At 44.0% G+C, this 18,883-nt stretch overlaps 1 protein-coding gene across 1 annotated transcript in view; it reads left to right on the plus strand.

Moving 5' to 3' along the window:
* The window catches only part of PRKG2 (protein kinase cGMP-dependent 2), a 150,047-nt gene that overhangs the window by 42,844 nt on the left and 88,320 nt on the right, over nt 1-18,883 (plus strand). Inside the window, exon 7 of the mRNA XM_077476170.1 lies at nt 8,321-8,398. Coding sequence (XP_077332296.1) covers nt 8,321-8,398 — 78 coding nt within the window. The remainder of the gene's footprint in view (nt 1-8,320; nt 8,399-18,883) is intronic.

Consider the following 18,883-nt stretch of genomic DNA (forward strand, 5'->3'; position numbering starts at 1 on the left):
TACCATGCGTTTAAGGCAAACCTGCAGGTTTGGGATTCATGGTCCTTAAACAATGTATGTGCGGATTAAATCTGTCTAGGCCCAGGTTTAAATGGGCAAATTAGGGGGATTTTAGTTAAGCAATCCCCCCCCCCCCCCAATTATAATAGAGAAGATACATATCAGCCATGGGGGGTTATTTACAAAAGGCAAATCCACTTTACATTGCAACTTGTAAGTGCAGTCGCGCTAAATCTAAGGAGTAGATCTGAAATGAGTTTAAGCTCTGCTGATTTTATCATCCAATGATGTGCAAGCTAAAATGCTGTTTTTTTTTTCCTTGCATGTCCCCCTCGGATCTACAGCCACTGCACTTCCAAGTGCACTTTCAGTGCAAAGTGGATTTGCCTGTAGTAAATAACCCCCATGGTGTCGGTGAATTTGATCCTTTTGGAGGGAAAGCTGACAAACTGCATAGGGACTGAATAGGGCCATTAAGAAACTTTTTGTTTCAGGGTAGTTGTGTATTTTTTTAAATTTTATTTTATGTTGATACGGAATTTGAGTGTTCAAAGCAGAACATTCACTTGTTATGGATCATCTGTTCTTGGAACTGCACTTTGTTCTTAGCCTGCCAATACATCACTTAAAAGGGATAGAAAATATAAGTGCAAGAACAGTGTGCACCTAAACCACCTCACATTATAGCACTATAGCATTATAACTGCACCCCTATCCCCATAGATAAAATGTAATTGTTTATTAAAAATGTCTTGCTGATGGCTAATTTTATACTGTTTTAACATCTGCAATATCTTAATTCTTGTAGTAAAATAAACTGCCCATCCCCTTTGTATCTAGTGCTATCACATACATGGTATAATAGCCTGACACGATGAGGAAGACCTCTCTTACACCTCTGGGCCCCTGATAGAGCAGAGAGGTGGTGTAGCAGTACAGAGTGGCACAAGTGCCTACTAGTCTTGCTAGCAGCAGGGCTGGACGGACTCTCTGGAACAAGCAGGGGAAGACTGTGCGTAGACCACAGCAGAGCATCAATGCCGGATGGATACCAGTAAGCAGGAGACAAGAGCAGGCTGGCACTGGTGACAGCAAACAGGTACAGGCTGCTAACAGTCAGGCAGTAAACAGGCACCAGAGGAATATAGGCAGACGCTCTCAGCAGGCAGTCCAGCAGTGAGGGGGCAGAGGCAGAGCCAGATGAACCAGGTCATACACAGGCAGACAGATCAGATGCAGATGCATAGGCAGGAGTGAAGTCAAGATACTGTGCGAGTCAGTAACCAATCGGTGAAGCAGCAGCAAGGAGCACAGGCAGAAGTGAGGTCAGAGGCAGGCCGGGGTCAGTGCAGATGGAGTTCAGGAGTAGTCAAGACAAGCTGGGTTGGTAACAGTAGCCAGATGCAGAATACAGACATACCCCACTTTTAAGTACACAATGGGGTTTTCACTTCTGCATAGAAACCAATGAGCTTCCAGGTTTTATTACCAAAGCTTAATTGAACTAGCCAAGGTTAGAATCTCATTGGTTTATATGCAGAAGTGAGCCTGATTTTGCACTTTCCAGCTTTAGTAAATAAACCCCATTGTGTACTTAAAAGTGGGGTATGCCTGTAACAGGTTGCAGGTATGCCTGGGCATGCTATAGACAAGACAGCACTGAAGCATAAGACAGGATCAGTTGAAATAGCCTGCTTGGCGCAAATGGGAGCAACAGACGTGCATGCGTGAGCATGTGCACATTTCTTACGTGCATGTAAATGAAAATAAATTAGCATATGCCTATGCACAGGACACTATCCAGAAGTGCCATCTAGCCTGCTGGTATGCACTTCCTGACAAGTACAATTCTCTTACATGTTTGTTCTGCTGCTGACCTGTTTGACACTGATGGATCATCTGCAGTCTCTTAATTGTTAATAAGAGTTTGATAGAAACCAGCGCATATACTGGTCAAAGTGGGTGAATTACTGCCTGTTGAAAAACCATGTGTTGCTACCTGAAACTGAAATGAAACAAATTGGGGAGCTGCTGTGTTAATGAAGCTAATTAAAAAAAAAAAAATATCTATTGCATCAAAGCCACATGAAAATATCCTCTCCCAGCTGTATGGTATTTCTTTTTATTTTTTTTTATTTTGGTACAGATTTATGGGAACATCCACATTTGTATGTTTTTTTTATTCATTGTAGATTTCCTATTAGCCTTAAAATAGTCAAATTAGGATTTGCCTTTACATTTAATGTGTTACTAAACCCACAACAGTAAAATCAGTGTGTATATGCAGTAAAGCATGCTTGGTATACTCACTGTGGAATCTAAGGGGTTAATCATGCACACTGTGGAAAAAGGCTGCTTGATCTTGTCTTCTCTGATCCTTCCCTTCCTCCGCTGTCCAATCCATCTCCTGATCAGACACATACTTTAAGGTCACTCTGCTCATGTTCAGTTTGGTGTGTTATGCTAGAGGGGTTTTTTTTTTTCCTTGGGAGGGTGCATGTGATCAGCACAGGACCAATCAGTACTGTCCAGATAGGGGGTCAGGGGTCATGCAGCCTCATAAGACAGTCTACTACATACTGCTGATGCGAAAAGATATTTAGCAGTTTATATTTACTAAAATAATTGCATTTCCATGTTCTGTGTATGGTGGGAGACCAGATATAGTGAACGCAGGGTCTTGGGTTTAGTAGCACTTTAAAGTGGTTGTAAACCCTTACAAACCACTTTGACCTACAGGTAAGCCTAGATTAAGGCTTACCTGTAGGTCCAAGAAATATCTTCCAAACCTATACGGTTTAGGAGATATTTGCCCGAAGATGCGCAGGCGCACTGAGCGTGGCATCCTCGATAACGAAGATGGCGCGCAATGCCGCGCGTCTCGGCTCCCGTGCACATGCGCGGGAGTGACGACGTCACGGCTTCGCCGAATGACAGCGGCGGAGCTGCGAGACCCACTGAGAACATGGATGCGGCGGACTACAGGGGACAGCGGTGACTTCGCTGGCTCCTGTGTCAGGTAAGTGACACATAATGGGCTACTATGCGATGCATAGTAGTCCATTATGCTTTGCCTTTGCAGGGAATGAAAGAGGAAGTAAACTCATCAGGGTTTACTTCCTCTTTAAGTTCACCAAATTTCTAACAAGATTCAAGAAAACTTTGCAGAATTGAACCCGGGCAAATTTGCCCATTACTAATGATGACAATAATAATATAGCCATCAGTACAAAGCAATAAACAGGTAATTTTTCTCACATGTGGCCAGTAAGCTATTGCCCTAACATTAATAAGCTGAGTTGTCGAAATTCTAACAGGTTTGCTATTCAGTATCAATGCAGGATTTAAAGTAATAATATATATCTCCCAACTTTTTGAGATGGGAATGAGGGACACCTATCAGCAAAAGCATGTAGGCAAAGGACACACCCCTTGCCATGCCCTCTTAAAGGAGAATTGTATAAAAAAAAAGATTGGTTCCCCTGCCCTGATTCCATGGATGAGGTTTGAGCTAATTTCAACCTTTCCATTTTATGTCCCAGGACTTCTTTGGTAACCTGGAGCAAAATCTAGAGAGGTTGGCTCGCTGAATAGTATAGTAGGTCAGACCATTCACCTTTGGAACCTATACCATCAGAAATTTAAACAGACAGACCCCCCTCCATCCTCGTTTTTAGGAGATAAGAGATTTTACCCTGCTTATGACCTACCCAAGGACTTCCAATGGTGGGAGCTCAGGTCCCTCACCGCATTTAGGGCATTATCCAATAGTTCACGATTCTACTCATTTACACAACTACAGGAACAGTTCGATATCCCTAGAAATTTGTTTTATAGATATCTTCAAATAAGACATTTCTTTGAATCACTTTATACTCTGCGTGACAATTATACACTGTCCTTACATGAAAATGTATGTCTTAATATGTCAAGAGATAGGGAGACTATTTCTATGTTATATAGCCTCCTTAACAGCTTTGATCTCCCACAGAAATCGACAGCCATGACCTGTTGGGAAAATGAAGCGGACCGGGTATTCTCTACGAAAGATAAAAAGTGCATTTTATCTACAACTATATAGAGTAGACCAAAATGATGGATAAATGAAGAGGAATGAGGGACAGAGGGACATTGCTCCAAATCAGGGACAGTCCCTCGATATCAAGGACAGTTGATAGCTGTGATAATAACCTCTTTATAACGGCCATTATACATATGTGTATATTTATATATTTATAACAGCCCTGTTATAAATTTGTTATTGGAGACAAGAGACATACCAAAAAACCTGGTCTCTCTGGAATCTTTTCATTTACTCAGAAGAGGGTAAAACCCTCTTCGAGATATGAAAAACCTGATAAGTGCAAGGCAGGAGTAATCTTACAGACATGATATAAACCCATCTGCAACTACCTCCAATCACCATCCCCATAACCCTTCCCCCCTCCTCACAACCCCCCCCCCCCCCCCCCTGTCTTTTCTCTCTCTTTTCTAACTTTTCTTACTTTATCTATCACTTATAATATAAGGACTATTTGAATTAGAACAATGACAGAGTAAACAGGGTTACTCTCAGACATAGACAAACAGGAGGTTAAAACATTCAAAACGAAGACGCCGAAATAAAGAGACACCTCAACCATTGAGAAATGGAACTCTTGATCGATGGATGTAATGTAACTCCCTATCTTATGTTTACCAATAGCCTTGTGCAATTCGTTTCGTAACGAATCGAAATTTCGGCCGAATTTTGCATCTTTCGGACATTCGGATGCATCCGAATGTCCAAATAAAAAAATAACAAACTACAACGAATACGAAAGAAATATAACGAATGAATTCGAATGAATTCGACATGATTCGAAATGATTTCAACCGCATTCGAAATGATTTCAACATGATTCGACATTATTTCAACTGCATTCGAAATGATTTCAACATGATTCGACATTATTTCAACTGCATTCGAAAATATTTTGTGACCCGACTTTAGGGCCATGCATCTCAGGGTCACTTGGTGCTAGACACTTCAAATTTGGATATGTTGTAGTGCTAGTATTATTACTATCCAAATTTGGAGTTTCTAGCACCAAGTGACCCCGAGATACATGGTCCTAAAGTCAGGTCACAAAATATTTTCGAATGTGGTTGAAATAATGTCGAATCATGTTGAAATCATTTCGAATGCGGTTGAAATAATGTCGAATCATGTTTAAATCATTTTGAATCCGGTAGAAATATTTTCGAATGTGGCCGATTTTTCGAATTCGATAGAAAACGAAACGAAATACGAAAACGAATTTAAGGAAGTCAACGAATATAACTAAACGAAAATTAATGAATTAACGAATTAAAACGAAACGAAACTAAACAAATTTTTTCCTTTTGCACATGTCTATTTACCAATAGTGAGAAGCTGTGACCTTCTTTATTACAAAATATGACCAACTGTACAAACCTTGTTTATTCCTGCAAAAAAAAGTTACTAAAATTATATTTGCAAAAAAAAAAAAAGTTGTTATTGGACACAGTGAAATACAAGCGAATGGTACAGAGACAATGGGAGTGTCTCTGTACTATGTGATTACTGTGACCCATCACAGAATTAGAACTCCTATCAGATTTTTACTGCTATCTGGGGCTCCTCATTTCTTGATGACAACCTTTACCAAGCAGAAAATAAGGGTAGCTCTCAAAAATCTGTCGCAGAGTTTCTCTCACTTCCGGTCTGGTGCTGTGCTATTGTTAGCAGGACAGGAAGTGACAGTAAATTTTATTTTTGGAGCCCCTGCATCCTCAATTTAGATTCATGATTTTACATTTAACTTCATCTGGACTTTAGAGGAAACCATTCCCTTCAGTAAGTTCCAGCTTTGTCATTATTTACTATCTGTCCAATTATATTATTTTATCAATTACTTTATCATACTTAAGAATGCTAGTGTTAAACCTAAAAAGTTGCATGCCAGTACTTAAAGTGGATGTAAACCCTCATATATATCCAGTGAAGTGAACAGCCTCAGATGATATACAAAGATTAAGCAAAACTCCCTACATAAGTATTACATGTATATCTGCTGTCTTCAGCTTGCTGTACAGTGGATCTAAAAAGTCTACACCCTCCTGTTAAAATGTCAGGTGTCTGTGATGTAAAAAATGAGATAAAGATAAGTCATTTCAGAACTTTTTCCACCTTTAATGTGACCTATAAACTGTACAACTCAGTTGAACAATAAACTGAAATTGTTTAAGATGAGGGAAGTAAAAATAAAAAAAAATAATAATATGATTGCATAAGTGTGCACACCCTTAAACTAATACTTTTGATTTTATTACAGCACTCAGTCTTTTTGGGCATGAACATGGCACATCTTGACTTGGCAATATTTGCCCACTCTTCTTAGCAAAAACACTCCAAATCTATAAAATTGCGAGCGTATCTCCTGTGCAAAGCCCTCTTCAGATCACCCCACAGATTTGCAATGAGATTCATGTCTGGGCTCTGGCTGGGCCATTCCAAAACTTTAATCTTCTTTTGGTAAAGCCATTACTTTGTTGATTTGGATGTATGCTTTGGGTAGTTGTCATGCTGAAAAATGAAGTTCCTCTTCATATTCAGCTTTCTAGCAGAAGCCTTAAGGTTTTGTGCCCATATTGACTGGTATTTGGAACGGTTCATAGTTCCCTCTACCTTGACAAAGACTCCTGTTCCAGCTGAAGTAAAACAGCCCCAACGCATGATGCTGCCATCACCACGTTGGGTATGGTGTTCTTTTGGTGATGTGCAATGCTGTTTTTGCTCCAAACGTATCTTTTGGAACTGTGGCCAAAAAGTTCAACCTTGGTTTCATCAGACCATAACACATTTTCCCACATGCTTTTGGGAGACTTCAGATGTGTTTTTGCAAAGTTTAGCCAGGCTTGGGTGTTTTTCTTGGCAAGAAAAGGCTTCCGTCTTGCCACTCTACCCCGTAGCCCAGACATATGAAGAATACAGCAGATTGTTGTTAAATGTGCAGCTCCTTTAATGTTGTTGTAGGCCTCTTGGCAGCCTCCCTGGCCAGTTTTCTTCTCATGCTTTCATAAATTTGAAGGGACATCCAGTTCTTGGTAATGTCACTGTTGTGCCATAAATTCTCCAATTGATGATGACTATCTTCACTGTGTTCCATGGTATATCTAATGCCTTGAAAAATCTTTTGTACCCTTCTCCTGACCTACCTTTCAACCACTTAAAGACCGAGATTTGTTGTTTACAAGTTAAAAACTGGTTTTCTTGCTAGAAAACTACTTAGAACCCCCAAACATTATACATTTTTTTTCTAACATCCTAGAGAATAAAATGGCGGGCGTTGCAATACTTTCTGTCACACCGTATTTGCGCAGTAGTCTTACAAGAGCACTTTTTTTGGAAAAAATACACTTTTTTTAAATTAAAAAATAAGACAACAGTAAAGTTATCCCAATTTTTTTTTTATACTGTGAAAGATAATGTTGCGCCGAGTAAATTTATACCCAACATGTCATGCTTCAAAATTGCGTCTGCTCCTGGAATGGTGACAAAATTTTACGCTTAAAAATCTCAATAAGCGACACTTAAAAAATTCTATAGGTTGCGTTTTTAAGTTACAGAGGAGGTCTAGGGCTAGAATTATTGCTCTCACTCGAACGCGGCAATGCCTCACATGTGTGGTTTGAACACCATTTTCATATGCGGGCACTAGTCATGTATGCATTTGCTTCTGCACACAAGCTCGTCGGGATGGGGCGCGTTTAATTTTTTTTTTTCATATTTATTTTACCTTTTTTTTTTTTTATTGTGCACTGTTTTTTTTTTAAAAAATGTGTCACTTTTATTCCTATTACAAGGAATGTAAACATCCCTTGTAATAGAAAAAAGCATGGCAGGACTCCTTAAATATGAGATCTGGGGTCAAAAAGACCAAAAGTCATTGGTTAACAATGAGATCCCTATGATGCTTTGGAAACTCTCTGTGGACCATGGCTTTTGCTGTAGAATACGACTAAGCAAATGTCAGGGAAGACCTACTAAAACAGCTGAACTTCATATTAGGGTTAATCAGAGGCACTTTAAATGATGGCAGGTGTGTACCGAATCCTATTTAACATGAGTTAGAATGATTTCTTAATTCTGAACACAGCTACATCCCCAGTTATAAGAGGGTGTGCACAATTATTCAAACACATTTTATTTTTTTATTTTAGTTACACTATAGACTATTGGAGTTTTAGTTTCCACAATATATATTTTTTTATTAAAGTACTGCATTATTATTTATAATTGTTACTCTAATTCCAGGAATATTATGAAAAGGGACATTACATTATTCGCGAAGGAGAGGAGGGATGCACTTTCTTTATCATTGCTAAAGGAAAGGTAAGACCAAAAGCAAAGGGCAAACTAAACATTACTTTTGTTTTGTTTCTTTTCTTTCTTCAGTTTATTGCAAAACCTTTTTTTTAGGCTGCATGTTAGTTCTGTAGTAGATGTAAACCATATACAATGGCATTTAGTTTGGTCTGTTTATGATAGACAGTCTTCATTTAACTACTTCAAGACTGGACTGTTTCACCCCCTTCCTGCCCTGGCCATTTTTCAGTTTTCTGAATGACAATGACTTTGAATGGCAATTACTCATGCAACACTGTACTCAGTGGCGGAACTACCGCCATAGCAACACATGCGGGCGCTATGGGGCCCGCAGTCAAGTGGGGCCCGGTGAGGATAGGCTCCGTGGCTCCGCGGGAGATAGTGGGTGAGAGCGGGCTGTCCGCGGGTGGTCCGCGGGCGGCCCGCGGCTCCGCGGGTGGTCCGCGGCTCCGCGGGTGGTCCGCGGGCGGCCCGCGGCTCCGCGGGTGGTCCGCGGGTAGTCCGCGGGTGGTCCGCGGGTGGTCCGCGGCTCCGCGGGTGGTCCGCGGCTCCGCGGGTGGTCCGCGGGCGGCCCGCGGGTAGTCAGCGGCTCCGCGGGTGGTCCGCGAGCGGCTCCGCGGGTGATAGTGGGACTGGGAGGCAGATGAGAGTGGGCATGAGTGGGCTGGCCAATCAGGGAGCTGACGGGCGGGGGAGCATAGAGATGACATCATCTCTCGCTGCCCTCTCATCCCTGTAGTGCAGTTCCCCCTCACTGTGCAGGCAGCCAGGAAGCAGAGAGATGACATTATCTCTCTGCTGCCTGACTGATAATCTGCTGCCTGACTCTGTGACACAGCAGGAAAGTGGCAGAGCAAGTGACAATCCATAATGTGTGGCAGGCGACGTGGCAAGTGACAACCCGGGACGTGGCAAGTGACAATCCGTAACGTGTGGCAGGTGACATGGCAAGTGACAACCTGGATGTGGCAAGTGACAATCCGTAACATGTGGCAGGTGATGTGGCAAGTGAAAATCCATGACATGGCAAATGACAATCCATAATGTGTGGCAGGCAACGTGGCAAGTGACAACCAGGGACGTGGCAAGTGACAATCCGTAACGTGTGGCAGGTGACATGGCAAGGGACAACCTGGATGTGGCAAGTGACAATCCGTAACATGTGGCAGGTGACGTGGCAAGTGAAAATCCGTGACATGACAAGTGACAATCCGTAATGTGTGGCAGGTGGCGTGGCAAGTGACAACCCGGGACGTGCAAGTGACAATCCATAATGTGTGGCAAGTGACAATCTAGGATGTGGTAAGTGACAATCTGTAATGTGTGGCAATCTAGGACGTGGCAAGTGACAATCCGTAATGTGTGGCAGGTGACGTGGCAAGTGACAACCTGGATGTGGCAAGTGACAATCCGTAACATGTGGCAGGTGACGTGGCAAGTGAAAATCCGTGACAAGACAAGTGACAATCCGTAATGTGTGGCAGGTGACATGGCAAGTGACAATCCGTAATGTGTGGCAGGTGACGTGGCAAGTGACAACCCGAGACGTGGCAAGTGACAATCTAGGACATGGCAAGTGACAATCCGTAATGTGTGGCAGGTAACGTGGCAAGTGACAATCCGGGACGTGGCAAGTGGACAATCCGCAACATGTGGCAGGTGACATTCTGCAAAGTGTGACAAGTGACAATCTGCATCTGGTGGCAGGCGACGTGGCAAGTGGACAATCCGCAATGTGTAGCAGGTGATGTGACAAGTGACAATCCTTAATGTGTGGCAAGTGACAATCCAGGACGTGGCAAGTGACAATCCATAATGTGTGGCAAGTGACAATCCAGGACGTGGCAAGTGACAATCCATAATGTGTGGCAAGTGACGTGGCAAGTGACAATCCAGGACGTGGCAAGTGACAATCCATAATGTGTGGCAAGTGACAATCCAGGATGTGGCAAGTGACAATCCATAATGTGTGGCAGGTGACTTGGCAAGTGACAATCTGGGATGTGGCAAGTGGACAATCCGCAACATGTGGTAGGTGACATTCCGCAACGTTTGACAAGTTACAATCTGCATCTGGTGGCAGGCGATGATGGCAAGTGACACGCTCAGGGATCCCACTGATTTTGCATTATGGTGAGTTGAACTATTTCATTTTATATAACAGAACAGAAATTGGTTAAAAGGCCTGGAGGTCAGCAATGTGTTCCCTTCAGGGGCTGCATAGAGTATACTGCATACTTTGTTGTTCAAAATTTATATAAGCTGTTGCCTGGGTACTGTGCCACATGGGTGTGGTAGTCTGTTGTTTAATAGCATTAGTTCATTTTTTTTTGGTGGGGGGGGGGGGGGGGGCCCATACAACATTTTGCTATGGGGCCCTGTGATCTCTAGTTACGCCCCTGACTGTACTCATATGAATTGCATATCATTTTTTTAGACAGGTAGAGCTTTGTGTTGGTGGTATTTAATCACCACTGTTTTTTTTTTTTTTTTTTACTTTTTAATACTTTTTTCTAATCAATTTTTAATTTCCAATTTTCTTAGTCTATGTTATAAAAAATAAATAATTCATAGATTTTGGTCAGCAATAAACTGCTACATTTATTTGGTGGAAAAAAACAAAACAACTTAGTGCATTTTATTTAGTCTGTGTGAAAGTTATAGAATCTACAAACTATGGTGTGTGTATATATATATATATATATATATATATATATATATATATATATATATATATATTGTGGCAGCAAGCAGGTAAAGTCACCTGGTTGTATCCAGGATGGGAAATATGTGTGCCCTAGATTCAGGCTTTATGCAGACCTTTACAATTAGAGGGGAAGAGTTAATGAGCCCAGCTGAAGTAAGTGGGCTCATTAAGACCTCTACAAAAAACCCCAGCATGCTTAGGGAGATGCTCCATCCTGGAACCAGTTTTTGTGTTGTATAGACTGGGGAGTGTGACACCTGTTCTGTGCGGTGAGTTAACGCCTGTGTGGCAAACCTCTACAACAGGGACAGGGACTGGGGCAGCACAAGGCTGCTCTCAGTTGTTAGACAGGGAATATAAGTGTGTAGTTAGAGGTCAAGCTGACCAGGATTTATTTTCATGTTTTATTTTTGTTTGGCTGTTATATGTATCACTGCATGGAGCATAAATAAACCGCATCTTTTGTTTTTTTGCACCTACAACGCTGTCTGCTGTGCCTGATTTTGTGTTGTGAACCCATCCAGGGGGTCACACACACCCGCTGCCGAGCTAACCCCCTCACAGTATATATATATATATATATATATATATATATATATATATATATATAAAAATTAATCAGTCCACCTATTTCAGTTCTTGAGGCCCTAAAATGCTAGAACAGTACAAATACCCCCACCAACTACCCCTTTTTGGAAAGTAGACAGCCAAATCAATACATTTTTTTGAAAATTAAGAAATCAAATTTTTTTTTCTTTTTTTTTTTTTTACAAAGTTGTAATTTTAACAAGTTACGCCTTACACACAGCATAGGCATACTTACATTTACATCCCAAACCACATTCTGCTATGCCTCCTGAGTATGGGGATACCACATGTGTGAGACTTTTTCATAGCCTAGATACACAGAGAGGCCCAAAATCCGAGGAGCACCCTTGGACTTTCTAGGAGCATAGATTACACATAAATTATGCATCTAATTTCCAGACTACCTATCATATTTGTTTAGTCTATCACGCGCCAAGGCAGGAGAAACACAAATGACCACATTTTGAAAAGCAAACTTTTGATGTACATCCACCTGCATCAATGCTTCTCAAGTCTGCCCATTACATGGACCAGGCAAGAAGCAGTTAAGAACAAAATCACCTTTTTAATGCTTTGTTGCACCTCAGTGCTGCTGATCTAATTATTGTGTAGCCACATCATGTCAACATGCATTTTAGTAGTGACTGTATGGCATATGTCAAGGCAACACCAGCAGATCATGCTGTTATTGTGTGTGTTTAAACCGCCACTTGTAGTCCCAATCAGAAGCTTGTGTAAGAGGCTGACAATGCAGGAGCACAGTTGGGAGACAGAAAAAGAGTGCTGTCGTCCTTTACCAGGAACAAGAATGTTCATGGCAGGATAACCAGGAATTCTTTAATGGAGACTGTCAGAACTAAAAATATAGAAAATGGCAAGAAACAGGTATGTTACATTAATATGATACAGCTTATATGAGCCTTTAGTGATTAGGTTTACATATACGTTAAGAAGTTAACACCTTCATAAATTGAGGATGAAAGTTCTCAGCAGTCTAAGCCATACTGAGAAATATTCTAACGTCATAACACAGGGCTGAAAGGAGAATTATTCTCTGCTGTCACACCATAGGGACATACTTATGTAAACATTACATGTTCAGTTTTCATAAAGTAATTGCTATGGTGCTATGCGAGGTCCAACTTTCACCTTTCACCTCCTCGAGATGCTGAAAGGCCTGTTTCTTGGCATCAAATGGCTTGTTACGTTTCCTTCCTTAGACAACTATAGAAGCTGTCATGTGACAGTGTGCAGAAACATGCGTTGTGCAAGATGATGGCAATGGCAGTAGTAAGGTGGTCAATTAATCACCTGAATAAGGCACTTTCTTTCTTTTTAAAGGACCAATAACAATAAAATACAAACCATTTTTTATCAAACAAGATAGAATGTCACAGCTTGGTATGGGTAGCTAAGCATTATTGCTCATTGTACATTTTCTAAAAACTAGAAAATCTATCTGTTCTATTTGAAAGATATTCAATATAGAAAAATAAGGCACAGGTTCACCAGGATGAAGTGGTTTAATGCAGTTCACTAAATGTACTTCTTGACATTACGGTCTTCAAGAGCTGTTAGGGAATGTAAAAAGCATTGATTATGTGCAAAAATGATTAGCAATTAATCCAATTTTTTTCATAACACATAGCAACCAGAAGTGACATATTTAGGACACCTGTCACCCGGGGTTGGTCATTTTTTTTACACCTCCACCCAAAAAAGGATTTGAAGAAAAACAGCAGCAAATTGTAAGTGTGGTCAAACTGTGTCAACAGTGAGAAGGGGTATATCCTTTAATGACTGTGCCACAAGCCATCATGTAGCAAACACTCACAAACCTCAGCACATTCATTTTAATAAAATATTCCATTACATGTGCTTTTCTACACACAGCTTACCTTAACGTGGATGTTAACCTGATTCATGAAATTTGAGCTGGGCACATATATCTGCAGTGTTTTGTTATCTCTCTTCAAAGCACGGTGTCCTGTAGCTTTCTCCTGCTCCATTCTTCTGTTATCAGCCTGATAACTCCTGACTAGGGATGAGCCAAACACCCTCAGTTTGGTTTACAGCAGAACATGCGAACACCGTTGAAGTCTATGGGGCAGAAATGTGAAAAATCTGCAAAAGTGCTAATTTTAAAGGCTTATATGCAAGTTATTGCCATAAAAAGTGTTTGGTGACCCGGGTCCTGCGCCAGGGGACATGGATCAATGCAAAAAAAAGTTTTAAAAATTGAATTTTTTCAGGAGCAGTGATTTTAATAATGCTTAAAGTGAAACAATAAAAAGGAAATATTCTTTTAAATATCGTGCCTGGGGGGTGTCGTTAGTATCCCTGTAAAGGAGCACATCTTTCCCATGTTTATAACAGTGCCACAGGAAAATTACATTTCTAAAGAAAGAAAAATGTAATTTAAAACTGCTTGTGGCTGTAATGTATTGTCGGATCCTGGCAATATAGATGAAAATACAAAAAAAATGGCGTGGATGTCACCCCCAAAATCCATACCAGGCCCTTCAAGTCTGGTATGGATATTAAGGGGAATCCTGCACCCACATTTTTTAAAAAATGGTGTGGGGCTCCCCCAGGCGCTATATAATCTGAACAGCAGTATATATACTATACGTCCTGTCCTATATACTCTGTAGAAAATTGGGCCTTAGGTGTTGGTGGTACCAGAACACTGTAAGGTACTCGTTAGGCGCAGGAATGGGCCCTGCATTGAAATATTATATCAAGAATTGTAATTACATGCCCCTGTTTAACAGGGGCAGAAAAATTTGGCCTTGGCTGGTGGTAGTGCCACAACACTGTAACCCCTCACAGTTACTCTTGTAGGGTGCAGGAAAGGGCCCTGCTGCGAATTATTAGATCAAAAATTGTAATTACATTCCCCTGTTAAACAGGGGCAGAATAATTGGGCCTTGGGTGGTGGTGCCCTAAACCAAAAATATTGTTGGAAGCTAGCATCATCAAGATTGAGGAGGAATAGGATAGTCAGTATAGGCAGTCTTCGAGGGATCCCACAATCATAGCAAATTCAATCAGTTACATCAGCATCAGATGCTTGATAGCTGCTGATCCAAGACTGATTGCCACATACAATTCTTTGGCAGTGGCGGCTGGTGAAGTTTTTGGATGGGGGGGCGCCAGACCCCGCCCATCATGACCCCGCCCATCATTTTGGCCCCTCCCACTTCTCATAAAACACGCCCCTTATGTAATCTGAAAAAAAATTTGACGTGGGTTCCCCCTCCGAGAGCATACCAGGCCCTTAGGTCTGGTATGGATTCCAAGGGGAACCCCCTACGCCGAAAAAACGGCGTGGGGGTCCCCCCCAGATCCACACCAGACCCTTATCCGAGCACGCTACCCGGCCGGCCAGGAAAGGGGGTGGGGACGAGCGGGCGGCCCCCCCTCCTGAGCCGTACCAGGCCGCGTGCCCTCAACATGGGGGGGTGCCTTGGGGAAGGGGGGGCGTGCGGCCCCCCCACCCCAAAGCACCTTGTCCCCATGTTGATGAGGACAAGGGCCTCTTCCCGACAACCCTGGCCGTTGGTTGTCGGGGTCTGCGGGCGGGGGGCTTATCGGAATCCGGGAGCCCCCTTTAATAAGGGGGCCCCGGATACCGGCCCCCCACCCTATGTGAATGAGTATGGGGTAAAATGTACCCCTACCCATTCACCTGTGAAAAAAAGTACAAAAAAAACACAACACAGGGTTAAAATATTTTATTGCACAGCTCCGGGGGTCTTCCGTCTTCGGGGGTCTTCTCGCGGGACTCCTCCGCTATCTTCTTGTAGCTCTTTTGCTAGCGGAGGAGTCCGGCTTTCTTCCTCGCCGCCGGCCTCTTCTCCCGACTTCGGGGGTCTTGTCCCCCTCTTCGGTTCTTCTGCCGGGCCACCGCGCCTTCTTATAGCTCTTTTAGAGGTGGTGGCCCGGTCTTCTGCCGCCGCTGCCGCCACCGCCGCCGCCGCCCGTTCTTCTTCTTCTTCTTCTTCTCCTTCTTCTCCAGGAGATGTTGCCTCGACGATCTCCCTGGCCGGAATGCCAGGGACGCGCTGCGCTGCCACTTATATAGGGACAATGGGGCGGTGTCACATGGGTTGATGTCACATGGGTTGGTCACATGGGTTGATGTCACATGGCGACCGGGCCACCGCCTCTAAAAGAGCTATAAGAAGGCGCGGTGGCCCGGCAGAAGAACCGAAGAGGGGGACAAGACCCCCGAAGTCAGGAGAAGAGGCCGGCGGCGAGGAAGAAAGCCGGACTCCTCTGCTAGCAAAAGGGCTACAAGAAGATAGCGGAGGAGTCCGGCGAGAAGACCCCCGAAGACGGAAGACCCCCGGAGCTGTGCAATAAAATATTTTAACCCTGTGTTGTGTTTTTTTTTTACTTTTTTTCACAGGTGAATGGGTAGGGGTACATTGTACCCCATACTCATTCACATAGGGTGGGGGGCCGGTATCCGGGGCCCCCTTATTAAAGGGGGCTCCCGGATTCCGATAAGCCCCCCCGCCCGCAGACCCCGACAACCAACGGCCAGGGTTGTCGGGAAGAGGCCCTTGTCCTCATCAACATGGGGACAAGGTGCTTTGGGGTGGGGGGGCCGCACGCCCCCCCTCCCCCAAGGCACCCCCCCATGTTGAGGGCACGCGGCCTGGTACGGCTCAGGAGGGGGGGGCCGCCCGCTCGTCCCCACCCCCTTTCCTGGCCGGCCGGGTAGCGTGCTCGGATAAGGGTCTGGTGTGGATCTGGGGGGGACCCCCACGCCGTTTTTTCGGCGTAGGGGGTTCCCCTTGGAATCCATACCAGACCTAAGGGCCTGGTATGCTCTCGGAGGGGGAACCCACGTCAAATTTTTTTTCAGAAATTTGGCGTGGAGTTCCCCCTTTAGAGCTCATTCTCTGATTGGCCACGGCAAAAGTCGCCTGGCCTGGGGAAACCTTTCTGGCTGTGAAAGCTTTTTGCATTCATTCAGCTAAATGCACGAACATTCTCCACAAAGTAGAAGCTAGAAAGCCTTTATGCGGTGACTCACCTCTCACTGTCTGGCAGCTCCGCTCGGGCTAAGGAACGGAGCTGCCTACGTCACTTCCGGGTTTCGTGAAGCAGCCGAAAGCCGGAAGTGACTGCCTGTCTAAGAATGACAATGCTCCCGCCCGTAGAATCACAGTGATTTTACGGGCGGAAGCTAGTCGGCGTTCTGCAGTGCGCCACAAGGCGGGTTTTTAACCCGCAAATGAAGCGCCATGGATGCAATCTTGTGATTGCATCGACGTGGCGCTTCTCATAGTGCACTGTGACCGGCGCCACAGAACACTATGTTAAATTGTTAAATGACATTTTTTTTTTTTTTTTTTAAATGTCTTAAAGGGCCCGTTTTATTTTTTTTTGTTTTTTTACTTTTTTTTTTTTTACACCTAAGGAGAGGGGGGGGCGGCACCCGGGCGCCCCCTATGGGTGGGCCGCCACTGTTCTTTGGGTTTCTGGGGACTGAAAACCATCCCTTGAAGACTGCTGCTGAGTGTTATCCTCTACATTCATGCTGACACAATCCTCCTCCTCCTCCTCTTCTTCCTGTGTGTTTGGCAGGCCCACAGGAATGCTATCTGGATAAAGGGGGCCTTGAGAGGTAAGGAAGTCCTCCTCTTCCTCCCGCTGTTCAGCCTCAAGTGCCTTGTCCATGATTTCAACAGGAAGTCTAGAAGGACAGTGTCACTGATGCATGCATTGTCACTGCTCACCATCCTTGTGGCCTCCTCAAATGGTGACAGGACAGTGCATGCATCCTTGATCAGTAGCCACTCTCGTGGCAAAAAGAAGCCAATCTCCCCTGACCCTGTCCTGGTGCCATACTCGCACAGGTACTCATTGATGGCCCTCTGCTCTGTGTGCAGCTGCTGCAGCATTGCCAACATTGAGATTCACCTGGTGGCCATGTCACAAATGAGGCAGTTGGTGGGCAGGTCACATTCCCTTTAAATGTCAGCCAACTAAGCACTGGCTTTGTCGTTGGTGGAAATGACCACAGGCGTTTCTGGCCTGCTTCTCCTCTAAGCCTGGGTACCTGCTCAAGAACTGCTGCACCACCAAATTCAGGACATGTGCCAAACATGGAACATGGGTCAAGTGTCCCTGTCAGAGGGCAGAGAGAAGGTTGGTGCCATTGTTGCATACAACCATTACTGGCTGAAGCTGGTGTGGTGTCTACCCCTGCAGAGCTGACAGCATCTTTGCCCCAGTGTGGCTCCTGTCCCCTAGGCACACCAACGCAAGCACTGCATGGCATCTTTTAGCCTGACTGCTTGCGTAGCCACTTGAACGCTTACGGAGCACCGCTGGTTCAGAGGACAAATTCGCAGAAGAGGCCATAGAGGAAGAAGAAGAGGAGGGGATGGAGATGAGAACACAGGAGAGGAGGGGGGGGGGGGGCGAAGGGGGAGCAGACCCTCTGTGTGTTTTGTGTCCCGTGCGAGAGAGGACAAGGGGGAAATTAAACTTCAATCTCTGTGTCTCTGTGCTGCTGTTACATGAGAGACACGCTCTCCACTCACAGCCCTGTGGATAGCAACCCCCTCCTCCCCCACAGTGATGGAATTCCAGGGCCCAGTCGCAACTGCGACTGTTGCGACCCTGGTAATTCGGCCACTGACCTGGGACAGGTAAGTTTCCGATTATTGAAAGTCAGCAGCCGCAGTATTTGTAGCTGCTGGCTTTAAATTTTTTTCTTAAGCAAAACTCCTCTTTTAAATGTTTTTTTTCACAGGTCTTTTCTTCATGAGAAAAATTGCATGTAGTACTTTGTATTATGTTGCTAGTTGCTTCCTAACTCTAGATAAGGTTGGACTGGGCTAACTCACTCTCCCGTATGACAACATAGCTAGCATGGAGATGGCAGCTTCATAACAGCCACTTGTTTTGGCCCCACTTTTCTGAGACGAGCAGCAGCGAGAAGAATGCAGAGACAGAGGGAACATTTCAGCGTTCTATTCCCCTGCATTCTTCTTGCTGCTTCTTGTCTCGGAAAAGTGCTCAGAGCAAAGACAAGTGGTTGTTATGAAGCTGCTGCCTCCTTCCTAGCTACACTATATTACCAAAAGTATTGGGACACCTGCCCTTACATGCACATGAACTTTAATGGCATCCCATTCTTGATTCCTAGGGTTCAATATTGATTGGCCCATCCT

This window comes from Lithobates pipiens, unplaced genomic scaffold (genome assembly GCF_037356315.1).
Source record: "Lithobates pipiens isolate NorthernLeopardFrog02 unplaced genomic scaffold, aLitPip1_a1.2 Scaffold_13, whole genome shotgun sequence".
NCBI classification, from domain to species: Eukaryota; Metazoa; Chordata; class Amphibia; order Anura; family Ranidae; genus Lithobates; species Lithobates pipiens.